Source organism: Branchiostoma floridae, chromosome 9 (assembly GCF_000003815.2).
Source record: "Branchiostoma floridae strain S238N-H82 chromosome 9, Bfl_VNyyK, whole genome shotgun sequence".
Lineage (NCBI taxonomy): Eukaryota > Metazoa > Chordata > Leptocardii > Amphioxiformes > Branchiostomatidae > Branchiostoma > Branchiostoma floridae.
In genome coordinates, this window is record NC_049987.1 from 9577500 (window position 1) to 9595475 (window position 17976).

The 17976-nt window shown below is 42.3% G+C and overlaps 3 protein-coding genes and 1 long non-coding RNA gene across 4 annotated transcripts in view; 2 read left to right on the plus strand and 2 right to left on the minus strand.

Annotated features, from left to right (window-relative positions):
- Positions 1 to 3183, minus strand: part of LOC118423563 — a 15729-nt gene extending 12546 nt beyond the window's left edge. Inside the window, exons 1-2 of the long non-coding RNA XR_004832068.1 lie at positions 3173 to 3183; positions 3072 to 3074 (exon numbers count right to left, since the gene is read on the minus strand). This is a non-coding gene — a long non-coding RNA (uncharacterized LOC118423563). The remainder of the gene's footprint in view (positions 1 to 3071; positions 3075 to 3172) is intronic.
- Positions 60 to 3878, plus strand: LOC118423559. Its single transcript, XM_035831754.1, has 9 exons — positions 60 to 153; positions 487 to 597; positions 770 to 940; positions 1168 to 1227; positions 1401 to 1486; positions 1756 to 1947; positions 2226 to 2385; positions 2554 to 2746; positions 3166 to 3878. The coding sequence occupies exons 1-9, from the start codon at positions 132 to 134 to the stop codon at positions 3329 to 3331; spliced, it is 1161 nt and encodes a 386-aa protein (XP_035687647.1). The 5' UTR covers positions 60 to 131; the 3' UTR covers positions 3332 to 3878.
- Positions 3879 to 5333: 1455 nt separating this feature from the next.
- LOC118423556 (MAP/microtubule affinity-regulating kinase 3-like) lies at positions 5334 to 8878 on the plus strand. The gene has a single exon (XM_035831750.1). It carries the CDS (start codon positions 5753 to 5755, stop codon positions 8447 to 8449), a length of 2697 nt encoding a protein of 898 aa, XP_035687643.1. The 5' UTR covers positions 5334 to 5752; the 3' UTR covers positions 8450 to 8878.
- A 2905-nt stretch (positions 8879 to 11783) lies between these two features.
- The window catches only part of LOC118423557, a 7054-nt gene continuing 861 nt past the window's right edge, over positions 11784 to 17976 (minus strand). Inside the window, exons 2-10 of the mRNA XM_035831751.1 lie at positions 16806 to 16950; positions 16271 to 16426; positions 15765 to 15925; positions 15531 to 15631; positions 14891 to 15068; positions 14482 to 14551; positions 13738 to 14296; positions 13180 to 13307; positions 11784 to 12577 (exon numbers count right to left, since the gene is read on the minus strand). Coding sequence (XP_035687644.1) covers positions 12348 to 12577; positions 13180 to 13307; positions 13738 to 14296; positions 14482 to 14551; positions 14891 to 15068; positions 15531 to 15631; positions 15765 to 15925; positions 16271 to 16426; positions 16806 to 16950 — 1728 coding nt within the window. The 3' untranslated portion in view covers positions 11784 to 12347. The remainder of the gene's footprint in view (positions 12578 to 13179; positions 13308 to 13737; positions 14297 to 14481; positions 14552 to 14890; positions 15069 to 15530; positions 15632 to 15764; positions 15926 to 16270; positions 16427 to 16805; positions 16951 to 17976) is intronic.

Sequence of the window (17976 nt, forward strand, 5' to 3'; positions counted from 1 at the left end):
AGATTGATAATAATTTTGTTAAGCTTTCTCTGTAGACGATTGCTAGCTGCGATATAGAAGCTCTCCACCAGTGGTTAACATGTCTATGGACTATCAGAGCTCTGATCACGGCGGGCTTTACATATCAGTACATGCGGAAGAAATACCGCGGAGGTAGGGCGTCCTTCTTGTTGTTGTTTGTTCACCAGTTCCTTTGAAAAAAGTGTGTATAGTGCATGAATATTCTTAACCAGTCATACATTTCTTTGTGGCACATGACTACTGACAACACATCACAGAGTTGGCTAAATCATGTAGAAATACAATAACGAACTTCTGAACAGGGTATCTGCATTCTATATCTTATTATTTGATAGCAGTTTGACTGTCATTATCACACTATTTATAGGCTTAGTTAAGTTTTGTGATTTTGTTTAAGTACAGCGTTCAAATGTCACTAAAACTGCACCTTTAATCCATTTTGACTATAAGTTATATTTACTCCAGAACTCAAAACACATAATCGAGCAGAAGTTACAGGCGGTGCCAATGTCATTGTCCAGACAGGCGAAAGCTCTTCAGTCAACTTAACCCTTCCGGAGAATGCTTTGGGCAGTGGTGAGTTAACTCGACGTTCTCTTTAATGCCATAAAGAAAAATATTAGCAGTAAAGTTTATTTTACAATACTCCCATAAATAGAATATCTATTGGTCTCACACATGCGAAGTAATAAAACATGTTTCCGCCGAGTACTGCTGTGATGTGATTTCACGACTTTCTCCCGTTCAGGAAATGGCACGAGGCGTACTGATGACGAGGATCTGCTAGTTCGGGTAGTGGACGGCAGTAGGGCAGTAGATATCTATGACAGACCCGGAGCACTACAGCTAGCCAACGACTTTCTTTCTGCAGTTCCTGGTGCCAATGTCTTGTACAGATCTCCTGGTTCTATTGTATCAGGTAACTGGCCATACGTATGTTTTGCTTGTTTATTTATTTAGCACAACAAAATGATAATGAATACAGAAAAGAATGTATAAAACAGGTGCAGAAGGAGGGGAAAACCTTAACAGTTTATGCCTACCATTGCTTGTTTATTGAATGCGTATTTATCGTCATGTTAATAATGTTTATTTGTATAATTTGATACCAACATTGTTGATCTCTACCGCTACCTTATGTTTCAGTGTACAAATCCCAGAAAATCGTCATTATCGTCGAACAACTGCGGGAGCTTGGAGAGCAAGGTCAGTAACGTTAGCCCTTCTTTTTTCTCTAATAATAGATTTGTCTTACAAGTGATTCCACCATGCATTTATGACACACAATGTAGTATCCATTTTTATGTGCGAAAGACCTAAAAACATGCAAGTCCAGCATGTACATAGTCAGTCACTTTTACAAACTTGGTATGCTGCAGGTCAATGGAGACTGTTCAACCACCTGGCGAAGTTCTGGATGAAGATGACGACAGATGAAAATGAAAAGATTATGATACTCTTAGAGGTACAATTTTCTTTTTTTTTTCACCATCAAATTACAAAGAAGGTGTGGTAATGGTTCCTCCTTGGTACATACGATCGCGACTCAATGATTTTTTATTACAATATGGAAAATATTTCCCACCGCATCCGTTAACTTATCAGATACTTTTTAACCACTTCTCAGCCTATCATATTCATCGTGGCAACATTCTGTCTATTAGCTAATGACATAAGTAAATTTAGTTTATAACCATGCATTTCTTTCCAACTTCCGCCCTATTCGCCATAAAGGTAGTCGTCGCTGCCTACTTCCAAGACCGCCTGGACCTTGCACTTAGAAAACTCCAAAAAGCAACGGAACTTTACGTAACGACCGCAAATCCATCCCTACATCTCTTGAAAATTCTCTACCTCAAAGCGGCTGTCGAGAGAAAGGCAGGGAATTATGATGAAGCTGAGAGGACCATTCATGACGCAGAGAAGGTATATGCGTTCCCCCAGAAAATCAGTATTTCTACATAATAGTATTCAACTATTTCTAATGTAAGTTTATTCGTGTTGATAGATAATATGTTCAATCTTTGGCGTTTTGGCCAGTAGAAAGAAACGGAGGTTTCGAACGAGCGCGAGTACAACGGTCGAACGAACACCATTTATGACATTACAGGAATGTACTGTCAGGGATGGGAAAATGATACAAATCAGTTTTATATTTATATATTAAACATATCTTTTCAATACCATTTTTTGTAATACGTCAGATGGCAACGTTCCTAACTCCCGGGCTAGAATCTGCTGGCGTCTTCTACAACCGGGCAACACTGATTGCACAACAGATCAACGAGAGTGAGGTCCCAGATGAGAAATTATTTGAACGTGCCAGGGATAACTTCATCCGCGCCATCTCAGATTACAAAGCAGGTATGGCAATGGTCTGTCTTCGCCTCATATGACTGGATGATTTTTGTTTTCAAATATCTTTAACTATCATCATCCGCAAACAATGCAAGACACTCAAGTAAGACTGACCGGTCATTCTGGGGAAGGAACTACATCTGCCGATTATTAACTTTACATTTTTCTCAACAGAGAGAACATTTTGCCTAACCAGCCACAGCAAACTCGGCAAAGCATACGTCAGACTCAGTATGCTGTTGTTAGACATACGGAACAAATCGGAGGATCAGCTGAGGCCTGTGGCAAGCGACGCCTTGCGGACGGCCACGAACTGCCTCCAAGAGGTGGAAGGAAAGATGTGGGAGGGAATTACCAGTCGAACAAGGTAGCTAGTTGTGTTATCAACCTCATTGACATTAATGGTCCCTTGTAAGCCATATATGGTGGAACAGTTCAACTGCATATTCTGCCATCATTTCGGCTGCCGACCTCAGCACACGTGGTTTTCATAAGGGGTGGCTGTGTAAGATGGTCAAAGGAAACTCTTAACAGTGAGGTGAGAACACATGACTTTGGCACCGAAGTTGGTTTACATGTATATATCTATTTGAAAACGCAACAGGGTGTGGACAATGGACATGGCCTTGGTACATTTCAAGACATGCATGCATATGTACGTTATCTATTTCTTTGCTGATATTGGTATCCACTTGCTTAGTTTGTATATCTAAATATAGAAGACTTTGCGAAAGTTCTACTTTTGTTTTATCAATAAATACTAAAAGTATTGTATCGGTATTACAGGTGTTACTGGTACCTGGCCAAGTCTGACCTGGCTTTGCGGAGACGTCATATCCAAGACGCCGAGGATCACGCCAAGACAGCCATGGAGATCGCTAAACAGTCTCCCTTTCCGTCCGAGGTTTCTCTGGCACAGTCCAGATTAGATATGTTAAAACGAGATGGGTAGAGCTTCGAACAAATCTGCCGTCTTTGTGAATATCCATGCCCATGAAAACACTCATTATGGTGTTAACGATGGTACAAAAACAGCTTAACTTATTTCCTGAAGTTGTAGTGCTATGGTAAAATAAAATGCGTCTTAAGCACGTAGGCATGTATTCTAAGATAGTCGACGTTTTCGCAATAACTTCACGGAAAAAAAGAGATACGTGTACTCGTGGAATTGCCAGTCAGACATTTGACAAAACGTTACCTGTGGATGCTTCTCTGCGACAGTACCTAAAGTCAAACAATACCCAAAGTAGCCTCCGCTGGTGACGTCAATCTGTTCCGACAGTCAATGGGGTGAGAAGACAAACAGCAGATACACAACACAGCTGGCCTAACGCTACTAACTTCTCTATAAATAGCACAATCTGTCGTCTGGGCCCTCTGAGCTAGACAAATCCCCCTCCAGACCGCAGCTGTTCCGTCTCCACACGGGTGATAAGCTGAAACAGCTAAGCTTATGACGTCAAACTTCGAGAGCTCACAATCTCAGAGTCAGACTTTCTCATCACTGACTGAAACCTTGCAACACCAAACGGTGCCAGATGGGTCGACCCTGGCTTATATACAACACAGTTAACTCTGTCGTAAACTATCAACCAATATCTTAGGGGGTGATACGGTCGTCTGAAAAGTGGCATATGTTCCGCCTGTGTATTTGAATTTGAATTTACGGGTAAAATGTTGTACCACGACAATCACGATCTTAGGTGTGTCTGCAAGATATCTAGCATAATAGTATGGACTATGTTTCAGCCCTGGTATCTATATATAGTAGTAGTAGTGTAGACTGTAGCGCTGTGATATTTCAACAGCGGATTATCTGTGACTGGAGTAGACCGCTGCTAATACTCTGGAGGATAAATGCTTAGATGTATAGATGTTCTCATACTTTGTTAGAATTGGACCATCAACTCATTGCAGTGGAATGGCTGGCAACAATGGATCCTGTGTCTGACTGGATACAAGCATTTGCCACGCATAGCTATGCCGGAAACAGCAATCAAAATAATTACTATGGTGACACAGATTTATAAAACTTGTCATGTCCATTTTTTTACTTCATTGAATAGGTGCTGGAAATTTTGTTTCAATTGGAATACTATACCACAATTAAAAGCCTTTGTGAATGAAACTGTTCTTCCATCCTAACATTCTATATGTAACTTACGTACTAATATTAAAGTGTACCTTTACTCGATGTGCATCATCGCAAGTTAAGACGCTGTATCAAGTTACGAGCTGTAACGAGGCTTCACTTCAGTATGAACACGATGGGGACAATTCTTCGGTAGGGTGCGAAGTCCCCAGACCTGTGTGCCCAAGGAGCGGACGTGCGTCATCGTCCGTAGGCCAATATTGGGAGAGGCGACAGACCAAGTGTCGGTAGTCATAACAGTGTCAGCTGGAAGTTCGCCAAAACCCATTCTATCAATCAGAACTTTACAAGTCAAGTAGTTAGACCTGGCTGGAGATGGTTTGACCTCTCCTAGTCACATCGGATGTTCCAACCCTACAATCAAGTTGATAGATTAATTTCTTATCTCCCAATACTAGCATTTTGGTGTCAAAGAATCGATGCGAATGATTCTATAATTGGAGTGCTCCAAGCTGCTTTATCAGTTTGTTATAAGCACTAGTGACTCCCAGCTAATGATAAATAAGATGACTACATTTAGAAATAGGTTATACGGTGTCGGTGAAAGAAAAATTGATACGTTCCGCTCTTTAAAAGTTCCGCTCGTTATAGTTCAGTGATCTTCAATCTTCGCTTAAAAGTCAAGTAAGGGGCTTGACCTCAGAACGTTAAGTCCTGCTGTCAGTTTGATTAGAATTGCCCTGATAAAGCTATTTTTAAATTCGCCTGGAACCAATTATCAAGCCAAGCATCAGCGCAGATGCCCCCCGTTTACGTCATTTCCCGGACGAGTCTAAAAGAGTCGGATGTGAATAGAACGGCAGGGGCCTCCATTGGATTAAAATGAAACTTGTACAGTCCAACTCTTTGCAAAAGTGTAAAATATAGTAAGTAACGATATTGCAAAGGCATTGGTGTCTACTTGTATGTCCTGTGTAATGCTATGATGAGTGAACAAAAATTTACAAAGATATCCTATTCCTCGAAGTCGACGGTTCGTCCATCCGGGTTTTACATATAGGGCACCGCCAAGCATGCTTGAGTCAACAACGTTCCAAGTCTGGCGCATGCCGGGCCTGACGCAACGGGCCAGCTGCTATTTTGGGTCGCCTCTGTAACTGTTTATTGATAGCAGCCTCCATACGAAGAGAAGGCTGTGGATATTTAACCCCTGATGACGATTTTCGCGCGAGACCAGAGATAAAACTGTGGAGTGGGAGAGAGAGAGAGAAAGGGACCAACATGTCTATCAAGGTACACTTACCGAGATCCGCCCCTCGGCCGAGATTCCTGACCGACCCTAACACGGGAGAAGAGTACAAAGTGTGCGACTTGCTTGGGAAGGGAGGGTACGGAGCGGTTTACAAGGTAAGCGATACCGAAGACTTGGAGCTTGCTATAAAAGTCATCCGGAAAAAGGAGGCCCACCACGACCGCTACCGATGCAACTCCCAGTGGCAGGAGATTGAAATCCACAGCTCTCTCTCTCACCAGAATGTCATCGCATTTCATAGCTTCTTCGAGGACACTTTACACTTCTATCTTGTTATGGAATACTGCTGTAGATCACTGGATGACATGTTGAAAGAGAAGCCCGTGGTCGGGGACAGCGAGGCAAAGTTTTGGTTCCGCCAAATAGTCGAGGGAACCAGCTATCTACACGCCATGGAAATCGTGCACGGGGACTTAAAACCAAGAAATATCTTACTGACAGAGGACATGGAGGTCAAAATAGCCGACTTCGGCATTGCTACGAACCTTGCCGACGGTAAGTCGAGCAAGATACGAGGAACTCCGACCTACATCGCCCCCGAAGTGCTGTCAGGCGATGGCTTCAGTTTCAAAGCAGATGTGTGGGCTCTTGGGTGCATCTTGTACAGAATTCTGATCGGACAGAGTGTGCTGAAGGAAAAGGGCATCAGCACAAGACAAGTTGACCAACTAAAGCGACAATCGAAAGTCTTCCTGATAAAGATGTCTCTACCATTTTCTGTTTCTCCGGTGGCAAAAGATCTCATTCAAAGGATGCTCAGCTGGACCCCAAGGTCACGTCCAACTCCAGATGAAATCCTGAAAAGCAAGTACTTTAATGAACCCGAGAGGAGACCGTCATGGCTGAAGAGAAAACCTCGTGTTCTTGCCAACGGAGAACGCGTCGATCGCAGACCGTCAATAGTCAAGCGGCTCGAGCGGAAACTCTCCAGGAAAGTCAAGCGGGAAGATGTCATGTTCGCAGCTGATCGCGACGAAAATCCCTCAACGGACGGGAATAAGGAGAACTGTGTCGATTCTACAGGACATTCACCCAACCTCCTTGCCCCGCCAACACCAGAAGCAACCAATACGGATGATAACCAAGGTGCGGGCAGTCGCCAACCTTCACCATCAAGATCACCTCTTTTATCACAACGTACGCTTCCGGTTCAAGACACGCACAATACGTCACTTCCTCCAGCTCCGAGCCGTCTGCCATGTCCCACGACTCCGAAGATGAAAAGACCTCCATCACTAGCACACACGCATGCGCAGAGACTAGAGAGAACAGCTCCGGCTCAATCGTACCCATCAAGTCCTCAGATACCAAGATCATCTTTGATTGGTCACAGCCCCGTACAAAGAAGACGAGGAATAAGGCGGCAAGACGTCATCGGAAGAGACCCTTGCAGAGGGACGTACGCGGTTGAGTCAACCATTCAACCACTGCGGTCTCCTCGCAGGGACTCTATCACAGATAACGAGTACAACGACCTGTTAGTCAGATCTAGAAGTCCCCCAGGAAGACATGTCACTCCCGCCATTGTCGTTACGGACCAGACTGTCAGGCGAAACCAGGCGCCAGACACTCCGCGCACGCGTGCTCGAAGAGCCTACATCGCTCCAGAGTTTGAGGACGAAGACGAGATCGAAACGAAAGCTTTCATCACCAAAAGGAGGCATTCGGCCGATTCTGCAAGGATAAGAAAAGAGACAACGCCATGTGTTCTACAAATACCTGTGGACGATGTCTACACCGCAACAAATGTCCCAATGGCACAGACAAGCCCGACTCTCTCACGTCTACCTCTGTCGAAGTTAGACATTGCAACAGCTAGCACGGAATCTCTGGCCAAACCGTGCTCAACTGTCGATACAGAAGACCGATCACGGGCAGTGTCACGGCAGTCAAGCCCGGTTTCAAAGTCAGCACGTCTAAGTACCAGTCAGTTAACGCTGGCAAGCCCACCTGCTTCACCTAAAAGAATATCAGGACCAGGGACACCAATACAATCTCCCCCAAGAAGCCCACGACTGTCACAACCACAGACACCAATACAATCCCCTCCGAGAAGCCCAAGAATGAAACGACCAGGAACACCTGTACAGTCCCCTCCAAGAAGCCCAAGACTTAGTCTTCCTCCAAGTCAATGCTCGTCGATAACGGATATCACAGCACAAGCGATCCGGAGTCCTCTCAGAAGCCCACCATTTATTCCATCACAGAGTCCACCCCGTGTGTTTTTTGCAAAGACACCCTCTCCAGTCGACACAGAAACGTCTCCCACATTCGCCTGGCCTGAAGAAATGCCAGATGATACATCTGACGACGACTTCCAAACCTGCCAGATCGACACCCCCTGCTCAACGTTACCTGGGGGTAGAAAATCCAGGTGCATTTCCGAGCCAACACAGTTGCCAAGTATGGCGGAATCAGAGGACACTTGCACACCACCAGCAAGTCCAACCAACATGGCGGACTGGGACGACGCGTCGACGTCATCAGTAAACATGGCAGAACATTCGTACACCTCCGAGACCACCGTAACGTTGAAGAGCCCGCAGATGAGCAGAATCGACCAATCGCGACAAGGCAAGAGGAAATTCAAAAGGATGTTTTTCAAAGGGATGAGCAAGAGTACTTCCGAAGAAGATGACTTCATGACGTGTGACGAAGATATGTGAATGTACATGAAGACTGAGTAAAGTGAGACAGAGAATGTGCAAAGTATGAGCATATAGAGAGAGGTTCTAGTATGACGATTGAGGTAAGTGCGCCGACAAAGAGGTAGCGATTCGTTCTTGAAATTCCAGTTGATGCGCAAAAGTGTGAAAAAAAAGTTAAGAAACAAGAACTGTTTGAGCGACAATGAAAAAAAAAAAACTACAGAAAATGCACAGGAAGAACGGCACAATTATCAACGTAGAAGCTCACACTCGTGTTGTACAATTACTGACCCAAAAGAACAGTGAGTCATGGCTTCGCCTATGTAAATACGTTGAAAAGAAGCAATCGAGATTGTACAAAAAATGTAAATATGATTGACATATCTTCTATACTAGCTGTACAACAGCAAGTCACTCAAAAAATTACAAGTGGGTGAGGACAAATCACATATTGCTTTCTGTGTCATTTTATCAATATCAAATCACGTATTTCATTACTAAAATTTGGAGTAAAACATGAAGGTATTTTTGAGAGTTAGGCCAGGAATATCGCACGTCGGGTGGATGTGTCGTACAGGCCATCCGTTGGAATTCTGCGTTATATTTTTAGGGAGGCCCATACCATTTGCAGTGACCTTAGGGTATGACAGCAGAAGCATATGGACATTGAAACGTGCCGTTTGATCACGACTCTAGGTCGTCTCAGTGGGTGGTTCAACTAGGCAGTGACAAGAGAGAATCATGTGGGACATTGCAAGTGACGATCTTCGCTGAGTTGTACGGTTTTCTGCAGTGCAGAAGCTCTAAATAATCAAAAGTTGCCGTCCATGCATTCGCCCTCTGTCAAGGACGTGTATAATTTGTTTTCGTCCATTTTGGCAGGACCGGCAGCCTTCCTACGTGGTCCGTCCCCCATGAACCAAAAGGGGAGCATTACATTGATATCGATGTTTACATTGATGGGTTTTTCAGACTCATTTCGGCAAAGTATACACTACATCCACTGTGTGTATTCAAGATAAATTTTATTCCAGTCGAGAACGTTTGCTTGATTACTATGAATAAGGTTTAAGTTGCATTGCGTGTAAACTGACCTTAGGAAATCATTAAAAACGCTCAAGCAAAATTACGTTATAGACTAACATTAACAAACACTACAACTGAATGAACAGATTATCACTATAATTCTAAAAGACGTAACTAGCATAAAATATGTCGCATCTATTTTTACGATAGAAAGAAAATTATAGATAAAACTCAAGGAATAAAGGGTAAAGTCCAAAAGAATAACCTCTTGTAACCCCATGGACCCCCTCCCCCATCGGTATCACAACCCTCTAGTTTTCAGTCAGGCGAACGATCGGCGTGCAACGTATGCCAAACATGTCAGACATGCCACTGAAATTATCTGGAGACCATCGTCAGGCCGGAACCACGTCTCACTTCTACTTCACTTAGAGATGGACAAAATTCGTGATAGCACTATTCCCATTCTACCTTTAGATGAAGTGGTCTTAGAGAATTAGCTCTCCAAATGGTGAAGATTCCCTTTAGATTAACGAAGGTCAAGGACAGCAACGAACGATGTTGCAAACTTATCTCGACAAGGATCTGACGACGGGAATAGGCCATTTTACAAGTAAGAGCTGGTGAAATTAAGAAAGTAGCTTGCAAGAATGCTAAGAAACCAACAGAAATTTAAAGTAAGAGAGTTGTAGGCAATTTACAGTGAGGGACATGTCGACAAGGGTTCTTCCTGACGAGAACCATTCAAACGCCAGGCCTATGATTCAACAAGATCAATTGTCTCTTCCTGTGTGAAATACACTGTTAACGTTGACAGGAAAACAGGCGACTTCGTCATCAGCGTATGTTGATAAGTGGTCTTAACAGGGCATGACGCAGATTTGGGCTGTGTTATGCCTTCCCTTTAAGGAGCAAAGCCCCTGAAATGTTTACGTCTGCTGCGGTTTCAGTTGTTTATTTTCGTGTACTGTAGTGTCACGCGAACAGCATAAACAAAAGAATGTATACGCAAGTGTTCGTTTTCAATTTTAAAACAATTCCTGCAATTTCTTCCTAATTTTCGGAATCCAATCCAACATAACTGATGAGTATGTCACGTCCTTTTTCTTTACCCCGACTGTTGCAATCATCAAAGAAACTTAACGGTTTGTTTTCAAATGCCTCCTGTCCTTCAAAATGAATTTAAAAAAAACCTTGGACGACTTCCCAGAAAGTATAACCCAGCTTAACAAACATGATCATGTTACTGTAGAGGTGTTGTTATTTCTTTTTTATACGTCCAGACTTCCAAGAAGGCACATAAACATGTTTATCCCAACAGTAGAAGCTTTGATGTGAAATGCTCCTAACGTCTCGTAAAATTGGTGCAAAAATAGTAACAGCACTTGATCCTATCGAATTATGTACGCATGGATCAAATTAAAAAAGGGTGGTAATGAAATGCCATGTAATAGGGAGAGGTCTAAAATAGACCAATGCACTGAGGATGTTAGTTGAAGGAATATTACATACTGTAATTCACTTTGTCTGCTCGGTACCAAACTTTCATGGTCTGAGAAAATTTAACTTTTTCTCGGAACTAAATGTTCACTGTCACTGCAAGGGCACATATAAAAGTCTGTGAATTATTTGTTATCAGTAATGATAAGTTCACGTTAAAGTCATCAACGTGAACATAACAGTACATTGAAAAAAATCAGGAATTACAGTATATCAATGTCAGCCCAAAGGGGCAGGAACTTGCATTGATAAGCTCCTGTGGTCAATATCAGGCATATGTCTAGTATTTACATAAATGAGGGACAAACCACTGTTGACTTGGGCTGTATACCTAAATAAATTTCAGGTACAGGAGTTTTAGGAACAGGTCTGAACTTGGACCTAAATACGTTCGGTCAATTATCTGTATGTTATTCATGTAGCCAACTGACTTTGTGGTAAATTGTGGTCGTTGTATGAGGATTTTCTAATCTAAAAAAAAGTATTAACATGTTTTCTTAATTCTCAAGTGTAAGATCATCAAAATGGGAAATTCTGACATGGGGTTTACCGATCATTTGTCTACAAAAAAAGGTGTCCACTAGCGTTTTAAATTGTGCACGTACAGGGTATAGGTACACAGCCCAACAGCCGACTGTGTAGTGTGTTTTAAGGGGGGCAGTGCAATTTTCTTACTGCCCGTTCTACAGAAATTTGTTTTGACATTACTTTTCCCATAATCTTTCTAAACTAACAGTCTATAAAATGGTTGCATTTCTTAAAGATGGACCAGTCATAAAAGTCTCCAACAAGTTTCAATAAATGCAAGTAACTATCACATGGGTTGAGGGCAGAGCATGCAAATATATTCTGAATAACTATCAGTAAAATGTACAAATTGTACAGGTGTGAATATGCAACAATCTGAAATCTATGTACAGAATGCTGTGAAGTTACAAATCAGTTAAGGAAAAGTCTACAAAGACCAACAAGAACAAATGGAAATATACAACTGTACATGACAGGGGTTGTACTAAAATAAATGTGCAAAAATTGGTGGCGATACAAAGATCTTTACCAATTAGGTTATTACTTCAAATACACTGCATTGAGTGTACAAGCCAATCTGCAAATCAAATTAGAAAATTAAATATCAGTAAAACTAATTAAAAAGATAAAAGAAGAGGGTCTAAAAATCATAATTTTACGTATCCATGTACATGTCCATTGTGCATGTACATTTTGGGAGCAGATTTTCATTCCCAAATTTCCACATTATCAAAGTGCCATACATACATGGCATAGCAACTACTGTTGTCCTGAATACACACAAAGCTACAGGTTGGCAAAGTAGCCTTATGACTTTTGGCACAATACATTTGTATTAGTTCCCTCCTGTGGTCTTCACACATCAGGACATACATATAACATCTCTATCTGCACAAGCGTTTGCATGGTCCTGGATAACAGATGGAGGAAACCTCACAGAACATATGGGGCAGGTCACCAGTCTTGTAGGAGCCATGTAGTAGTCATCGTGTCGAGATCCACAAGGTTTGGAAGGACTCGGTAAGTCGTCATCCGGTGAATCGCCAGTACATTCTGATGCATGCGCCTCAATGATGTAAGAAGGGTACTTTCCTGAAAGATAGAAATAAACATTCGTACCTTGAGAAAAACACATCTTACAATGTACAACTTTAAAATAATGGACAGCCACTCCATCGGAATGTACAACATGAAGTCAATGAAGGTTAGACATCCAGGTAATAAGATATGCCAAATAGCAGTATGACTGACAAAAGATAACAGATGTTATCTGAAACGTTTGACCATTTCCATAATCATATCCAGTTGCTTGAGTAATTGCTATTTGACATATACTATGAAGTGTTCATCCCATTCAAATTATGAGTCCCTTATCTCATCTAGTTAAGCCAACTTGAAACTCAGGGCTGTCTCCAGGACCCATCCCTCCGTCCTGGGATAAAAATTTGCTTGTTGAGACAGACAAAATTTTATCCTGTCTGTTCAAATTCTGAACTTCACAACACGCAATCACGGAATTAGTGCTTAAACTGGTAGATGTAACATCGAAAATTAATAATATACTAATAGGCCACGAAACAATGAGTGGGATGGAAAAAAGTTTAACACTGGAGACAGTCATGTTCAAACTACTCCCATATTTGTGAAAAGAATTTTCTGTAATCCTACACACATGTAAGTTAAAGTTAACCTACCTTCACATATTGGACACTCTGCCAAGACCGCTGAAGCCTCTGCACTGTGCGGCTGACTCCCAGAGGAACTCTGTGAACAGGACGGCTCCTCATCCATGACTTGTGTGTCACCAACAGGGTACATACTCCTGCAGGAAGTTAACAAAGGTCTGGATTAGAAATCATCTCTGTGGACTACATACATTTCTAATGATGGGTTCAGAGTAACATGGTAATGGAAATACTAGTATCTAATGTAAGGTCATAACAGAATAAGAAAAATGGAACAGGGCAGAAAATCTGAAATGCAGTATGCTTATACTGGGCATGAAAGACATCTATGGAGCACCCTACTGGCAGAAAAGGGAACTGCAGCCTCAAGAACACTACTTCAGTCACCAGTATGAGTAGATCTATTGGGTGTGTATGAGAGTCAGAGTACCATTGGGCATATGTGCTTACATCAAAATATAGAAATGAATAGATATATATTGAGTGATATATATTGGAGTAGGGCTCCATGAATTGCTGTTGTGTTTCACAAAGGATTCAGATTTGATAATTTTTCGTCATAATCACCTGTTACATCTCTTGGCTCTCTTCTTTGCCGACCCAGCAGCAGATGTTGCCTTCCTTCCACGCCTCTTGGGAGTTGGTTTGCTACAGCTTGCCTCAGCTATGTCATCAATCTGCTCACATGGCTGATTCCCATCTCTCCTGTCCACAATGCTGGCTAGAAACGATGCCCTGAGCTGTCTGCTTGTTAATGCACTGTCTGCATTGTTCACCTCTACAGCTGCAGTCGTTGGCAGGGGCTGGGGCAAACTGGGCTGTTTTCTTTTCCTTCCTCTTTTGGGCGTCACCTCCGTCGAGGGGAGTTTCATGGGAGTTACTGTGTTCTTCCGTTGTGTGTTGGTTTTATTCGATGTGTCTTTCAATACTGATACAGCTTCACTGGACGGTGCTTCTATTCCTGGATGTTTGGTGGAGCCACCATTTGCCTGTTGTTTGGTCCCAGCTGAGTCTTTGGTTTGAGAGAAGTACTGTTCCAGGTACTGTTGGGTTGTCTGCAGGAATACACGCTTCTCTTCTGTAGTCAGCTTACGCCCAAGGATCTGCTTGTACTGGGTCTTAAGGTCTGGAAGACAACGGATGATAAGAGGGTTAAATTCTAAGAAGGTACAGAAGCCATGATTAAATAAAATATCTATTACACGACCAACAAAATCTACTTCATAGCATTGCAGACTACTCTTACTTGTACCACAAAAAAATACATATGATTTTGCCAGCACTAAATAAAACAATAAAAAAGTACCCTACCTGAGTACATCACATTGTCCATGTCCATCTTTGTGAAATCCAGGCTTCCCAGAAACTTCAGGACTTCAAACTGTTGAGAAGGGAGACAACAAAATGTTAATTTAACGACTTTGGTCCCTTTCATATAGGAAAGAGGGCTTTGAATAACAGTGCAGTACAGAGGCTATGTCACAGGCTGTAACAGAATTATAGAGACTGTTACAAGGAGCTTCTCTGATAATGGAAACGCCATCAGACAACCTAACATTTTTAACTCTGTCTGAGTCTAGGTCCTTTCTTTCTCAAGTTTCCAACCAGTTTAAGGGCTGGTAAGAGGAAATAGAAGCTTTTAAACTTTCTGTACTAGAAGATCACTGTGCTACTGTTCTTCAAGGACTTTGTGAAACGGTGAAACAACAGCCCATCCCACCTGGTTTACTACACCAGCAGGTGTATCTGCTGTTCTGTCCCCTTTGGTTTGTCTGTTCTTCTGTTTGCTGGCAGCTGCCACCACCATCCTCGCACTGCGCCCCAGGTGCTCGGAACCATCCTCTGACGTCCCTGCCATTTTCAGCAGTCTGCTTTTTGTACTCTCTATGCTCTCATTCCTAAAAGGCAGAGAAAAAATGGATAAAGGTGTGATAACATTCAGAACAAGGTAGGAAGTGTGAAATTTGTCTTTCTAGTTCTATATTACAACATTTCAATGTCATGTTATTTCAAACTGGATAGTGAGTGTCAGCAGTGCTCAAAATTCCCACTTGCACACTTGCAAACGGAACCACATTTTGCTTGGCACAACTTAATTTCGAACCCAGGCATTTGGAACTTACTTGCATAAATTTTTGTACTTATGTCTTGATAGGATACAATATATGTAGTGACATGTAACTGGAAGAAAAGACAATGGATACCAATAGCTGATCTGAACAAAGTAATACTAGTAACTTGGAGATGGGGCAACCTGAAATGTTAATGGAGCAACCTGGCTTTTGACTGAGGTTAGCTGAAAAAGTATTTCTAACATGGCTGATACATGTTGGTAAACATATGTAAGTTGCAGAACTCACCACTCTGTGGAAACACTTGCTTCTGTGCCTGGGGTTTGGGGAGGTGCAGTACTTTCTCTTCTGGAGCTGCTGTTGTGCATTGCCTTTGTGACAGAAGATACCTGAAACATGGAGGGAACTACTGTGATGATTTGTCATTGGTAGGCTAGGAAAGAAACTACAACAGGGCTTTGGATCTTTTATTCAAGGACACAAAAAAGTGTTATATCATCTGATTAACATTGAAAACCATACCGCAACTCTTGGACTTTGGGGACTGCTAGTAGGAACATCTGTGTTAGGAGTACGCAGTCTCAGAAACGACAGTCCGAACGGCATGTCCTTGCGGAAGGGTTGACGACAGATGATACGCACACGGTCCCACATCTCACTACGCCCCTCTTCTGACAACAGACCTGTGTGGAACAATCAAGTCTTAGTAAAAACAGCAACACATTTGTAAACATTCATCAAGTTTTATTATTAGTATTTTAGTACTTGTAGCAGTATCTTTTGTCTGTGCTCTGTTTTATTTACAAACATGTAAAAAAAGCCACTGAAATAAACTGGGCAGAATGGAGGTGAATAGAAGTTAACACTCGCCTGACAGGAAACAACAGGCGATAAACCAGATAGTGAATGTGAGTGTGTGACAATGCTCAGCTATACTTCACTAGCAAGTCAAGCATACTAGGATACATGTACAACAATAATTTGTGAAGCATATGGCATTTTCTAAAATCTGTAAGAGAGAGCCTTACTTTCATTGAACATCCGTACAACCATCTTGTTCTTTCCTGCTTTGCTCTCCATGGGGTTCATGAACATCGTTGCGGGCAGAAGTGTCACATACTCCTGCGAGCGGTTCCAGGACGACCGTCCGACAAGCAGCTCCACATATGCTGAACCACAGTTACCTGTAAAAACAAACAAATTTGAGTGAGCTCGACTTATTGTTCACCGTTGTTGTGTCATAATGGACTGAGTCACATTTAAGATTGCATTCTCCTTGCCACAATGCCACAAGGAATAGGAGATTTCTTACAACCTGAGCAAGCTGAAAATCTGCGAGGAATTTCTAACAACTACAGCTTGAGGAAATGCAATTCATTACAATATGCCAGGCTATTCCAAAAAGTATGACAGGTAGCACTAACACACATGCCTGAGGTAGGATGCAGCCGTGCATACAGCAAGAATAGGGCTATTTAATGAGTGTGCCAAAACAAACTCAGAGAATGCAAATAGAGTGTGACAAAAAGGATAGTCTGAAATGAGTTCATAAAGATGAGTTACCGATGTCCACATAGCCGATGTGGTAGGCCCTGTCCAGCTGTAACTCTGCCTCCATGACCCCTGACCTGTCGTCAGAGGCGCACAGCCAGCGTTTCCAGCTGCCTCCCTGGGCTGTCAGCAGGTTGTCCACCTTGTGGACAGAGTCCTGAAATGGCATAACAACATATGATTAGGCAAATTAGCTTAAACTAAGCTTCTTGCTCAAGTATTGGACTGTTAAAAAAATCATGGTAGATCATAGATAAGGGGGGAAGAAGTTGTATTACTTAGGCGGTAGGGTTCAACTGGGTCTGGATTGGAACCAGGGAAAGTTGGAGCAAATTTATTGGATTGGTCCTAAGGAGTGTTTGATCAATTTTGCACTAGGAACAGGAAGGGTTTTGACCAATTCTGGATCATAACCCGGGAGGGTTTGTGCAATTCTGGATTGGAAGTAGGGTAGGGACAAAACAGATTTTGAATCTCTTCCACAGACCAGTCCATTGTATCAGGGCACTGGGCAAACTTCAGTACTTAGTACTTTAACACCATGCATGGAGTTACTCAGTTAGGAACCTGTTACCAGATGTCGGAAAAGACATACCAGAGCTTGTGCGTTATACAGGATGATGGCCATATTCCACAATTCAGATTTTGACAAAGATTATAGATGGACACATTGGATTGTCTTTCGCAGTAACAGATCTTAACTTTGGACAATTGTTATACAGAAGTACAGTTTGAAAGTTGCACAGGGGAAGTTAGAGTGCTAAAACAACTGTCTAGCTCTGCAATCAAGGAACAATGACATTTCTATGCATAATTTGATACGTCTCTTACATGCAAATGTTTTTAAGTCCAAGAAAGTCAAAGCAGAACAATAGCACGATTCTTGTGCTAATTATTCTTTTGTTTTAGTTGGTAGTGTATATGCAAATTTATGGGGCCCTGTCTATGACACTTGTCATTGCACCTTTCATAAATTCTATGTCTGGAAAGGTTATAAGCAAGGGTTATAAGTAACAAGGACAAAATTTGCTATCCTTGGAAGTAAGGACTGCTACGTAAATGGATATCTTGATACCACATACGGTCGAGGGAGACACAGCGCAGACTGTGCTGGACCAATGGGCCGTTCCAAAAAATAAATGTGGAGGGGGGGTGAAGAGGTTGGATTTCCAATTGCTCACCC